Source organism: Thamnophis sirtalis, unplaced genomic scaffold (genome assembly GCF_051295495.1).
Source record: "Thamnophis sirtalis isolate CommonGarterSnake01/CBP01778 unplaced genomic scaffold, rThaSir2_p1.2 scaffold_1, whole genome shotgun sequence".
Taxonomy (NCBI): Eukaryota; Metazoa; Chordata; class Lepidosauria; order Squamata; family Natricidae; genus Thamnophis; species Thamnophis sirtalis.
Window position 1 is genome coordinate 88,054,719 of NW_028261381.1, and position 14,754 is coordinate 88,069,472.

At 36.7% G+C, this 14,754-nt stretch overlaps 1 protein-coding gene across 4 annotated transcripts in view; it reads right to left on the minus strand.

The window, feature by feature from the left end:
- HIPK3 (homeodomain interacting protein kinase 3) overlaps positions 1–14,754 on the minus strand; it is a 76,960-nt gene that overhangs the window by 32,806 nt on the left and 29,400 nt on the right. For all 4 annotated transcript variants that reach the window (XM_087718454.1, XM_087718462.1, XM_087718470.1 and 1 more), the window contains exon 2: positions 8,615–9,716. In XM_087718454.1, coding sequence (XP_087574580.1) covers positions 8,615–9,716 — 1,102 coding nt within the window. The remainder of the gene's footprint in view (positions 1–8,614; positions 9,717–14,754) is intronic.

Consider the following 14,754-nt stretch of genomic DNA (forward strand, 5'->3'; position numbering starts at 1 on the left):
ATACAAATTGTAAATTCATTAGGTCTTAAAGGTTCAAGACACAGCTTAAATAAAGATTAGTAAATATACACTGTGTGTGTGCGTTCGTGTGTGTGTGTATGTGTGTGTGTGTGTGTGTGTGTGTGTAGTTTCATGTCTTCTGCTACTGCTAGTTCTGAAACACGAGAAACTTGCATTTCTCAACCAGATTGCAATGTTAGCATTCTATCAGTATCAGGTGTGCTTCTTGGTGTGGTAAACCTCGTAATCTCTGATACATACTGTAACAGGAAAATGTACAGCTAACCAGATACTACTGGGCTACAATTTTTATCATCTTTTCTATCAACATTGACCAGGACTGGGGTATATTACCATTTCTATTATCCCTGCATTTCCCAAGCACAAACGTATGCTTTCTATAACAGACTTTAACTACTATGAGTCTTCAATTTTCACATTATTTGAATTTTCCAGTATCTGTATAAAATATGTAGTTTTTAAAAAGTCAAAGTATCTTATATGAAATTAAGCATTTCAATCATTTGAAGCATATAAGCATTAATAATTTGAATTTACATATCTACATACACAAAATGTTTGTATGCTTCTCTAAAAGCCACTTGAAAAATATGCAAAAAAAATCATGTTAAAAATCTAATTCCCAAGAAGGGGTAGGAAAAATGAAGAATAAATCAATGTACAAAATCTTAGCAGAGATCTGAAAATTAAAAAAAGATAAATACAGGAGACAGAGTGATAGCTCACCAAGGAAAACTAGACACATAAACTGTATTTATAAAGTTGGTGTCAGAAAATCTAAAGCAAAAAACAAAGATTTTTCTTCCATGCCCAAAATAAAAGCTAGATTGAAAAATACTACCTGCTCAGTGCAAATGAAAAAAGTATAATCAATAATGAAAAAAAGACAGAGCTACTCATCTCCTATTTTGGCTGAGTTTTGCCTAAAAGTAATCACTCAAAATTAGCACATAGTTGTAAAAACAAATCTTTTTAGAGTAAACCTACTTTTTTTCCCTTAGAATGTAATATAACTATTAGAAAGCTAACACAATAGAAGACAGAATAAGTTTTCTTGATAGTTATTAAAACTGGAAGAGAATGATAGAATTAAATTCAATGGAGATACACGCAAAGTTCTCATGCTGAAATTTTTTTAGGAATGACTATAAATTATTAAGTTTTTAAAAAGCCCCTTGTAGAATTAGATCAGATCTGGAAGTTTCAGCAAACTTCCAGTTTCACAAATTCAATTTTCTTCTGGAATGCTGTATCAGATTTATTGAATGAATGTAAATTCAAATTCAACATTCCTATTCCAGCCTCGATTTGGGATGATTTTTATGCAAATCTATTTTCTAATCTTAACCAGAGTCTCTCACGCAAACATGCATATGACATGTTAGTCTTTGAACTATCAGAAATCAAATTTGTCTTTCAATGTCTCTAATAAGATGCCTGGAAAAGTTTTTCTACTTCCAGAGCTCTTTAAGACTCATATTGATTGGTGTGCCCTACTATTAGCAAAGCTGTTCAGGTTGCATTCCAGTCGGATGGGAAGTTGCCAGAATAGTTCCCCTACATAAAAAGGGGGACAAAGCTGACTCAAAAAACTATAGACCGATAAAACCTTATTAGAATTGTGGCTAAGATGTATGCAAAACATATGATGAGCAAAACACAAGATTGGGTAATGGAAAGGAAGTAAGTAGAGAAACAAGCTGAATTTAGACCAGAGTGCTCCACAATAGATGATTGTTTTACTTTAACATCTTTTAACAAAACAATTAACAAATGGCAAAAACCTGTTTACTGCATTTATAGATCTTAGTGCAGCTAGTGATTCTATAAATAAAAACATTTTGTGGATGAAATTGGCAGGCTTAAATATGGAGCCCAGATTCTTATTCTTGGTGCAGACGCTCTACTCAAACACCCATTTGAAAGTCTGTACAAGTGTAACTGGTTCTCTAAGAGTATACCCATCATCAGTATGCTGATGATATCAAATTATATATCTCCACCCCTAGCGAATTAAGCAATGCCATAAATATCTTATCCTGGTATATGGACGCTGTGACTGGATGAGGAACAAGAAACGTCAATTGAACCCAGGCAAAACTTTGGTTTTGGGGGCCCATTGGTTCCAGGACCATGACATCTTTGGTGTTGGATAGGGCTGTACAATCCAGGGGTCCTCATAGGATCATGAGTCCTGCTAAATGAGCATATGGCATTTGTAGCAAGAAGTCCTTTGTGCAGCTTCGTCTTGTGCAACAACTGTGCCAGTTTTGGATTGGCAGGTCCTGCTTACAGTCATTCATGCTTTAATTACCTCCAAATTGGACTATGCAGTCAACATAGACCTGATCCTGAAGAACATCTGGAAACTTCAACTAGTACAGAATAAACCAGCATAGGCAGTTATGCACAATGCATATTATACTTCTGCTCTGTAAACTGCTCTGGCTGTGCGTTTGCTTCTAGGTCCAACTCAAGGCGCTGGTTTTAATCTTTAAAACCCTTTGTGGCATGGCAGTGGGCTACCTGGGGGACATCTCCCTTGTATCAGCTTGCCTCCATTAGATCTGGAAAAACAGGGCATGCTACAGATCCTATTGGCTACAAACCTACATTTGCTGAGTCTCAGGAGACATGCCTTCTCTGCTCAGGTGTCCACTTTATGGAACATCCTTCCGCTTGAAATTAAATTAACTCTATACTCCCCTTTTACGACTTGCATCCTGTAACTAACTTTGTGGTAGAGTCGGGGCAATTGGATGGAAATTAGATTAGCTCTTGATATTTGTATCACTTTTGATATTGCAAAAGGCTGGAAGGCCCAGGCCTAATAATGTAATCAGAGATTGACTTAAAGCAGAAGAAAGAAAAAAAGGACACATTTATGCAAATGAGCCAAAGTATGTCTTTGATTAAGAGAAAAAAATTAAATGTTATCTATAGCAAGCAGCAAAAAACAAGAGATGCATTCGAGAAAGCTATGGGAATGCCCTATTTTTATATTTATTATATTTTTATTTTTGTCTTCCTCCATAAACCTTTAGTGGCACATATTACTTGCTCCTTAAAATTTCCCCCACAACAACACAGATTTGATTGAAAGTGTGTGGCTGTTCCAAAGTCAAACAATGAGTTTTCATGTCCAAGTGAACTAGACTTGAATCTAGGTCTCCTGGGTTGAACACCTTAACCATTATATCACCACTTTATTATTCAAAAGAAAAAGAAAAAAGTTATCAGTTTAGATAAGCTGCTTGAGAAAACCCAAAGGCCAAAACAATAACATCTGTCAATCAGCATATTTAGCATATTTAGTCATTACCATTTTCAGTTTGTTTACATTTATACCAGCCAGCTGAACCAGATCATGTTTTCAACCTTGAATAAAGGGGGGGGGGGAGTAGAGCTAGGCAGATCATCTCCCCCATCCATGTCGTCGTCCTCCTCCAACTTTTTGTAAGATGAAGCTTTTCAATTAAATACAGCCCATCTTAATAAACTGCCTTTACACATGTAATAGCTGAGGCCTTCTTGACAGTAACTATACTTACAAACTAAGAGTCGACTTTGAGCAGCCTGACCTTGAGCAAAATGAATACACTTAACTGCATGTACTTCTGGCTTATTTCACTGCAGCAGTGAAGCAGCCTCACCATCTATAGTAGTCAACAGTTTCTGATTACCACCCCCTGCCTATTTTAAGCTATCCCCCCACCCCCCAACATTTCAGTGATGCACAGTTCAAAGTGATAGAATAACATCTGAGGCCACATTCCAGCTCAAGTTGTTTACAGAGGAATCTTGGTCCTGTTCTCATGCACTGCTTTTTTCATCAATGACTGCACTCTTGTTTTTATTTCCAAAGCCCAAATAAAGTATTTCAGAATAATCCTTGAGCAACTAAATCAAAAGGAAATGTTTGTTTATGGAAGTTAACTGAATCATAGCAACACGTGAAAAGATGAAAAAATAAAGATTTTTTTTGTTCAGAATACTATATTTACACTGTTTCTCATCTACATTTTGTCATTAACATTAAACAAATGCCCACATCTAATTTTACCTTATCTGTGGGACTATTCATAAAACATTCTCAAATTAATCTATTTAGAGTAAGTTTTTCCAAAATGGAACAACAATTCAAAGGACCAAACCTGGGTACCTGAGAGACCGCCTCCTGCCAATTACCTCCCAAAGACCGATTCGATCACACAGGCTCGGCCTTCTCTGGGTCCCATCTGCCAGCCAATGTCGGCTGGCGACCCCCCGGGGGAGAGCCTTCTCTGTGGCTGCTCCGGCCCTCTGGAACGAGCTCCCCGTGCAGATCCGGACCCTTACTACCCTCCCGGCCTTCCGTAAAGCTACCAAGTCCTGGCTGTTCCGGCAGGCTGGGGGCTGTTGAAGTATCCAGCCCCGCTTCATTTGTGACTGTTGTATATTTTAATATTCTTTGTATTGTCTTATTTATCCCCTCCCCGTTTCATTGTGAGCCGCCTGGAGTCCTTTGGGAGTGGGCGGCATACAAAACCAATAAACGAAACAAACGAACGAAATTATTGCTGGTTTATTTTAAAATTACTTTTCACCAGGTACAAAAATGGCACCCTAATTAATAAAACAACTAATTAATCACCCTTCATAATATCATTTTTCATCTAATCTTGGACCAGAAATTCCTAATACTAGCTCCATTATTGCTGTTCATTTCTTTAAACAAAAATGTATGGAGTTTGAAATAATTTTTGCAGCCTGGATTAACTTCTGGAAGTTGTTCTCTGACAGCAAGACTCAAAGGAGATACCTAAAACATTTCCTGTTTAGCTCTCAACAGATATCCAAGTTCATGAACTTACTCCATTTTAAACTCCAGTTCCCTCCATTAATTCATCATATACGTTTAGTAGTCTGCATTGAATTAGAGTGGTGCTTTCTTTTTTACCTTAGACTCTATACTCAACTTTGGGTGAAAAGATAAATAATTTTATGCCTGTAACACCAACATCTTAAATATTGATATAATTTTTACTTTCTTTTTAATTTCAATATTTTAAAGATTTTAAATACAATGTTAATAATTTTAAACATGTTATATAAACATTACTGCATTTAAATCTGCATTGAAATAATATAATGTATTGTGGTTTACATTATAAAAATAATTTTTTTTAAATAACATTTTGAAGAAACTCCATGGTGGTAAATATAGAATGCATATACAAATAATAAATGCTATAGAAGTGTCGTGCTGTTTTTCTATTTAATATTTAACAAAATAACCTGGGGTGGGCAGCTTGGGGTTCACATGTGTTCAGGCAATCCTCTAGCTAGAATTCTGCCCAGTTTGGCAAACCCCCAAATGCCACCCCTGGCTGGCCACGCCCCCTCCCAGGAATCTCCATGCAACCCATTCATCATGCCAGGTAAATGCATGGAGGCTTGGGGGGGAATGGGCCTGTTTCCAGTCTCTGGAGGGACTCTGGAGCCCGGGGTAAGCAGTTTTTGCCCTCCCGGAAAGCCTTCAGAGCCTGGGGAGGGCAAAAAAAAAAAAAAAGGCCTATCAAAAGTTCCAGAAGTCCGGAAATGGGGCCTAGCCACCATGGTGCAGGAGACTGACTAGACCATGTCCACCATGGGCACGCCCACCCAACAACAGCAACTCCTTGCTGCAGTTTTCGAAGCCCACCCCTGAAAATAACATTCCAGCTAAATAATTTGCTATAAATTATTGGCTTTCAAACTTTTTTAGTGTATGACATGGTTTCCTAAACTGTGAGGTCTGCCTCCCTTTAGGAGAGATAGGCAGAGTCCACGAGAACTAATGAAGAAACTTAAGACTGTCACAAGAAATCTACTTTTTCCATGCTACCGTTTTCATTGTATTTATTTGGCATTTGGATTGTTAAGGGAGGAATATACAATAAGATTATATATAATAAGGGAGGTGTGATGGCAAAAAGCTTAGGAACTGCTGGACAATGGAACCTGATAATAATAATGCCAGAACACTGATCTAGTGATAGATTTCTAATGACAGAAAATTGGCTGGATCTATCCTTTCCCCCCATATAAGTGATTTACATCATTTATATGTCAATTATCATTTGTATAGTGCAATCATAGAAATTATATACATTCGATACAAATGACATTTCTTCAAAGCTATTTGTTACTATCTGAAGTACTGTCTGAAAACCAACAGCCTTTCCTCAGTTAAAGACACGCACTCTCCAGTAAATTCACCAGTAAAAATTTCACTCAATGACCATAGATATAGTACAGCTGTATATTATCATTTATCCTCATTATTTTCTTTACTCCCCCATCTTATTGGGATGATGATGATGATGATGATGATGATGATGATGATGATGATGATTCTGTTGCTTTACATGTACACTGAGAGCTTCTGCATAGGAGACAAATTCCTTAGGGATCTAATCACCCTTGGCCAAATAAATTATGCTGATAAATACTGCAAATATGAAACAGGCAATATGTTCAAAAAGGGGAAGTATCAGAATGTGATTCTTTATATTAGTCCCCGTTTACCAATCAAAATTGTGAAGGACAACTTAGTGGCTAACTGAAATCATGATTCTGCTTATAATTTTATTTCAGCTTTCCTTTGCTTTACACACCTGCAAAGGTCATAAATGTGAGGATTGGTTGTAAAGTTACTTTTTCATCACTGTCATAAGTGTGAATGATCAATAAAGCAAGGACTACTTATGTTTTTTCTTACAGTGTTTTCTCTATCCAATCACTCAGAAACTATTGCAAACTATTGAAAAACACATTTAAAAGTCCATCCTGTGTCAGGTCCCCCAAAATTCCCTTAAAGAGGCAGAGTATCGATAACTTATCAGAATTATGGAGAAGGGTCCGCCATGACTGGTATCTACGGTATACGGTAATGCAAGAACCCACTAGCTAACTGACCCAGGTGGTTACTTTTTTTCCCTCATTCTCCACAAGAAAATCCAGAAACAGAAGGCTGGGAGATCAGGATGCTTGGGTTTGAAAAGAGGTTCCTCAGCAGTAACGGGTCTACTCAAATACAAGTCCTTACTTACAGTAACCTCTCTAACCAGTTAATCATCAGCTGCACAGTGATCCAGACTCCAAAGGAGAAAAAGTAATTCTGAGCATGTATTGGTACACATACACACTTGTTGGCACCTTCTTAAATGAGACTTTTTGAAGGGGATGTCAACAGGTGCAATCTACACACCCATACAATCTCTTAATTACCTTTCCTCTTTGGAATTTGGATCACTGTAGAGCCTTTCCAACCATTTAATGAGCAGCTGGAACCAAGAGACGATCCTGCATTCATAAACAGAAAAACCTTCAACTTCAGAATACAGGTGCTGGAGCTACATTTGTATCAGACGTTTATCTTGCTTGTCCCATTCCTGATTTTCATTTTCTGTCTGACTACACTTCTCTATGACCTGGTACCATTTACTGCTTTCCAACTGAGTCCCAGTGATTAACATATCATAACAGAGAATGGGTAAGGGAATTAAAATAATTACAATTTCTGCTTTTTGTATTAGGATTCCTTTAGTCCAGAAGAAATGAATGATTACAGGATAGACAGTTTTTGTCTTGGAGTGATGAGAGCTATAAGAAGGGGCATGATGAAGCAAACTGAGCAGGACCATGCCACATGTATGGGCATTACAGTTGGTGAATGAAGTTAGATGTCCTTTGTAAAAGTTTACACTGCATTATTATTTTTTTCTGGTTGGAAATGGTGGATAACCAAGTTATTGATTTTTAATCAAAGGAACTTTGGAATTATATAAAAAGGGGCAAAGAAGTTATAGAACACCCACCTGTTAGCTTGATTAACATTAGCTTGTGGAATACAGGCAGAGAAAACAAGAATTTATCCAAAGGGGGGGGGAACTGTTCCCAAAATGCTCTTTATATACATATCTGAACAAAATACCTTTGCTAGCTATATTGGAAACTTTCCCAAAATCTCAGAACAAATTAGAAACCATTTTGCTATCTATAAATAATGTGTTGATCAGCCCTGAGTGTGCTTCATTTCCCCAGACAGATAATCTCGGAATATGTACTTAATTGTTTCCACTTGTACATAGCCTTTTTCACAGTGTTCATGTTGTTCATACAATGTAATGTCAAGTTTTTACATGGTGCATAAGCAGACTCATCAAGGCTAGCTGCCAACTATCACTTCATGATCTGCCATCTCTATTATCTAAGCTGACTGGAGCTGATGGTGAAAAAAATATAAAGCATTTTTAGTTTTACAGATTTCCCAGTGGACAATACTCTCAACACTGGAAGTGAAAAAACATATTCAGAGAGTACAAGCTAATACTTCTTTAATTATCCAGTATAATTTCTAATAATTATTCTAATTATGTGCTTCTCAGGATCGGTATGCATAACAAAACAATGAAGTTCTACTTAATTAGTCAAATACAACTAGAAGCTATTTAAAGAAGTATTCTTACCAAACCTTATGCATTTTGGACTCTGGAAAACAAACTAATTTAGTTACGTAAGTCAATGTAGAAAATTCAAATTTTTCATGTGTAAGATAGTAGGTACATACCTGTAATAGCGAGATTGCAAGTATGTTGAACAGACTGTCTTTGATACATGACTAGCAGATCCAAAGTCAATTACCTTAACTCGGTAAGGCTGCCGTGCTGGATCCACCAACATAATATTTTCTGGTTTGAGGTCAGCATGTATTAAACCAAGACTTTTTAGTTTTTTCAGTGCAGTGGCCACCTGTTGCAGAATAGGCCGAATTACCCTTAGCTGAAGAGGGCTAAATTTGTTTTGTTTCAGAAAGTCATACAAATTCTGTTCCAACATCTCAAAAACTAAGCAAGTATGGTTATGATGTTGAAAGCACTCATAGGCTTTCACAAAATTAAACTCGTCGGCATTCTCTGTACTTAATCTTCCTAATATGCTCACTTCTATTTGTCCTTGGCGTGCGTAAGATGGGTGGTTCTTCAGGATTTTGATTGCCACTATTTCATTTGTCCCTCTTTTCCAGCACTTTACGACTTGACCAAAAGTCCCTCGCCCAAGGAAATCAAGAACCTCATAAGTATTTTTCGCAGAACATAATACCTCATGCTGCACTAACTGATAATCTCCATCACCACTGGTACCATTTGGTTTTGAAGCTGCAGTAGTTGTCATAACTGTCATTGGGTTTCCCAAGTTTGTTTGCAACATAGCAGGCAATATAGGCAGTTCATCAACAATCTGCATTGCGCCACTCTGGTTTTCTAACTCTTCACTCTTACGCTTTAATCCACATTGCTGGGGACGGTCCAAGATGGTCAACTCACTTTCCTGTGTCCCAGACCAAGGTGCTTCCACTTGAGGTTGCTGTGCCTGCACTGCTAAGATTTTTGTAGCACCTGCAATAGTTTTTAAACCAACAGTGCTGGTCTGCAACAAAAAAGTCTCTCTTTGAGGTCTGTCAAATATATTTGTAGCTTGCAAGAAAGTACCACCCCTACTGGGAGGCTGAGTGATTCCAAAATTGTTACCATTCAAATAGAGCTGTGGGTAGGCTCTTTCATGATATACACAACTACTTGGCTCCACTTTCAGTTTCTTCACATTAGAAAAGGCACTTGGCTGAGTTTGATAAATATATGATGGATAGACCAAGACTTGTGAGGCCATACCTGAAAGAGAGAGAACATATTAAGATACTGTTGCTTCCCATCCCTCCATATATTTATCTCTAAAGTCTCTAAAAATAGTTAAATCAAAAAGCAAGCATTTTGTACATTAAATACTGAAGCTGCTACATGTTTTACATGGTTTATACATGAGTAATGGACAAATTTCCTCTGCTTTTAGAGAAAATATACAGTGTACCAAAACAGATTTTGGATGTTTACCACTCTGCTAACTTTAAGTAAAAGCAGCTTTCAAAGTTAGAGCACAGTGCTAATATCAAATACCTTGCAACTACTATGAAACAAGTGTAATAGCAGAACCTATTTAAATCGATGCCAATAATGTGGGGAAGATTTAAGTTTTTGCCAATAACTTTCATTGTGACTAATGTACAAAAGAAACTTTGTTTTTTCAGAGTAATTCAATAATGGAAATTAATCAGCAATTAAACTACATGGCTTTATCATCATAGAAATAAATAAACTCTTTGGTCCCAACTTATGATTCTATACAGATGGCTTAAACATGCATCATCCAACTCAAACTCTTGAAGTGGCTTCTTAAATCAAAAGAATCCTCTTTGGCCTTTGAAATTCTTTTTTCACTAGTCCCTTACGAGAATATACAGCAGAATTTAAAGGATATTCATCATTCTAAGAACTACAAAATTACATAATATTTATCTAATTTCTCAACAAAAAAGTAAAAACAGCTCCTGGCTTCATTTGTATAAGTTCAGTATAAAGTATTTAATATAAAAACAGCAGTACAAAGGAATATCTGTTTGTTCCTAACACATCACAAAAAAGGCTTTCAACCCAACACCTTCTTTATATTTCTTTGTCTGTGGCAATGTATATGAATGATACAATGGTAGGTAAGTAGCAAAGTGTATTAATTGAATGGTCCTGCAAGCTTTTCTTTTTTTTCTTTTTTCTTTTTTTGCAGTAAAGTGATTTTTCAAATATTAAAGTATACATTTTGTATAGTAAACTGGGAGGATTATTTCTGACTCGTAGGTACATAGCTCTTGTAGTGTTAAACAGAGATACCAAGTGACTTCAGTGGTTGATGAAAATTACACACTTTGTTCTATTTAAAGCATGTTGAGAAATGGACAGCTTTACCTTCCATAAGTGTGCACTGCTACTCAAGAGTGCCTTTTCAGAGGATAGGCTTTTTAAAGATACAGAGAAAGGGAAGAATGAAAATAAATTAGGCTAAGTTACTGTTTTATTGCAAAAGTTTAAGAGATCTAAAAGTGAACTGTACATGAATACAAACACCTGCATTTACTCCTAGGTATGCAGTTTCAAACTTCTGGGAGGAAGATGGAACAAGATTACACCTTTTAAATAACTACTATCCACACAAAAAATAGCAATGAAATGATTTTACAATCAAACTCTTCCAAATAGCTTTGGATTTTCTTTCATAATTAACCAGTTTGCTTTTGAATGAAATTCAAAGACCTGGTTGTCACCTATAAAGTCCTACACAGCCTAGAGCCTGGTGACTTGAAATACTACCTATCTCCCATATTACCACTACTGCAAAGTTAGGGTTAGGGTGTTAACAAGCAAGTTAAAAGGTTTTTTTAAAAAACAGATCCTTTATCAATATAGGAGACAATTCATTATGGTGAAGACTATCCACCTTCTCAGATATGACATTTTAAGAAAACAAATTTTGCCAAAGGGGAAAAAGTGAGATCTGAAGGAATAATAATGAATTATTCGTAAAAATGGTTAATATAAACCATATATCTATCTTCTGATCTCATGAATGACAACATATCCAATGTAGTTTGCCTAAAGTTCTCAAATGGAATGACATAATCTTAAGGCAGCATTTCTCAACCTTAGAAACTTTAGATTGTGTGGACTTCAACTCCCTGAATTCCCTAGCCAGCATGTCCACAAAACATCAGGTTCCCAAGGTTGAGAAACACTGCCATAAGGCTTCAAGCTCTGTCGAAATTGATGGATGGATGGGAGAGTCATTAAATTTCTGAGTTATTTCTTTAAACTCTACATTGACTGCAATCAAACCTAAATTAAATTTCTGAATAGGGAATATCAATTTCTAATACTAGCACAACAATATAGAAATCATTTTCAACTAGAAAGCAAGAGCTGTTCCTCAAAAATGTTACTATTATGGGCAAAAGACAGCCTGGTACAACCTCCTCATATGCAAAAGCTGAAATTTATGTTAACATCACATAAGCTTTTACCACCATGGCTGAAAATAGAATATTAGCTTATGAGATGTGGAACAGCCCATGCAGCATACATAGTTCCAAGTAGTGATCATCTTGCTATTGCTATGACTATAAATGGACATATAAAATATTTACTCATAATTCCATATCCTCCACCAAATACCTGTTCAACATATTAAACTATTTTCCTAAGCAGTAATAGCCAAATGTGGATCAAACATGGAACTGATGACCACCTTAAGATCACTGCTTCCCTTCTCAGGCTAGAAGGGGCAATGATGCAGTCATATTAACAATTAATCAGGGGTTCCTGGCCTGGCACAACTAGAGAGAAAAGGAGCTGGTTATTGCTGCTTAAATAAACCAAAACTGATAATCTGAACTATTAGAAGAAAATTAGAAAATGTAGCCCATAATTTAACTATAAATATACCAAACTGGCTATAGATAGAATATAAAAATAGTTGTGATCTTTAGAAACCTCAACCTATATACTATATCTTGGAAATTCTCGTTGCTTACTCTCTAGCTGCTAAATACTGATCTAAAATCACCTTAACTTTTGCATTATTAACTTTAGACTGTCAATTTATCAGCCTTAGTTAAATTCTTAAATTAAGACAGAAGTTCCTACATGTTATAGTGAACAAGTGTGAGGGTTAAATGAAAAATAATGTACAGTATCTATCCCAATAACTTTAAATAGGAATAGTTTAATAAATGAAACAGGAAAATAATCATTGAAATGAGCATCCCCCATTCCATATTGTCAACTCTGAATCGAGCCTGGCTGAAGCCATCTTGTGCTGCTTCATAGTTATCACACACTATGGGGGGGGGGAGGATGAGGGGGGAATATCTAGACCCGTGATGGTGAACCTATTGCACGCATGCCATAGTTGTCACGCGGAGCCATATTTGCTGGCACACCAGCAGTTAGCTCTGGCCAACTGATTTGCGGCCTTCCGGATGGCTGGCTAGACCGTTTTTGCCCTCCCCAGGCTTCAGGAAAACGACCCCAACAAGCCAACCATAAGTTCAGGAAGAAACTTCTAGCACACATGCACTCAATTTTGGCACGCCATAAGAAAAAGTTTCGCCATTACTGAGCTAGACAATCTCGTAGACAAAATAAAGAGCTCTCCCATGGGAACCAAGGTCATCCCAAAAGGTGGCAATAGGAGGATCAGAATGGTCGAGGGAGCCCGCCAACTGCTTTGATTGGATAATGTGACCTGTGACACACGGGGAAGAAAATGTTTGCTCTTTTAATGATATGGTAACCATGGTAACCACATGGTTTTCATTGGCTGTGCTGATATGATGTGTCCAATAAGCACATTTTCTGAGGAATGTTCCAGCCTTGGAGTTCTGGTTTCTTTGGATGCATTAGTCGGAACACTGACACCTATATGTACTCCTCTATATAATCACCACCATTTGCTACCTATGGATATTCTATCAGAAATGAATAAGTGTCTTAAAGTCATCACAAACAAACTCTACACTTTACTTGTTCAACCATGTCCTGATATGTTTTCCATCTATGCCACTTTGAAGCAATTAAGCAGAATTCAGAAGCACAAGAATGAATTGTTGCTGCAACATGAGAATGCTAGATTCACACCTCATAAACCACCCAAGATGCAATTGTGAATGTGGATCAGAGGTGGGTTGCTCCTGGTTTTGCTGCCGGTTTACTTCATGCGCCCTTTGCAAAACAATTTACAGTGAACTGCACATGTGTGCACACTATTAAACAACATATTGGCAATGGCAGTGGGACCAGGGAACCAGTTTGGGGGTGTGGCCAGCCTGGGTTGTTGCTGGTTCTGCGACCCAGGCCAAAATACCACTACCAGTTCGCCCAAATCAGGCTGAACTGGGAGCAACCCACCTCTGATGTGGATCCCACCATCTTATTTCATCCACTAGGCAGACTTGATGCCATGTGACTTTTACTTTTTCCCCAACCTGAAGAAATACTTCCATTCTGACTCAAAGGAAGAGGTGGAGAGGACTGTCAAGACCTGAATGAAGAGACAAAGAATGGAGCTCTTTCATGACAACTTATAAATTTGTCCATCATTAGCAAAAAAATTGAATGGTGATGATTATGTGGAGAAATAAATACAGGTAACAAAAGAGCTCCTTTCAAAGATTATTTTCTTGTTTTATTCACCAAAGTATCCCAATTTAAATTAAAATTATGGTCTTTGAATCATTATTTTTAGTTCAATAGTTTACCATGTGAACCTTCAACCTTCTAAATTATGACATCTGAATTGGATTTAACACTGCTTTGAGGGCTGTGAAATATTTTGAATGTGATATGAAAGATGTGCTTCAAAATAAATGGAATGGTAAACTCAATACTATTGCAACTCTTTAGGAAGTCATGTTTGTTTCCAAGATTGCATGACTAATGTGGAAGTCATCTACTTCATATTAGTAAACTATAATTAAAAAACACTGTCTTATCATATGGATTGTACCTAAGAAAGTGTTTTGCTGGTTTCTATCTAGTGGTTGATACATATAAAATATCTGTATAAATAGATTAACCATAATATTGTTGACTAGGTCTAGAATACTGTAAACTATAGTTTATTCAATAGATTAAAATGGCTAGATTTATACAACAGACTAAAATCAATTACTCAAAACAATACTAAGCCATTAAGCAAGAATTAAACTTGCTTTCTTTTAATTCCCAAAGCTTCTAAAAAGCTAACTCCATAGGGAAAAAACCCACTAATGTTTAAATATTACTTATCTGCATGTTAAATAGTGACAGCAAATTCATTCAATTATAC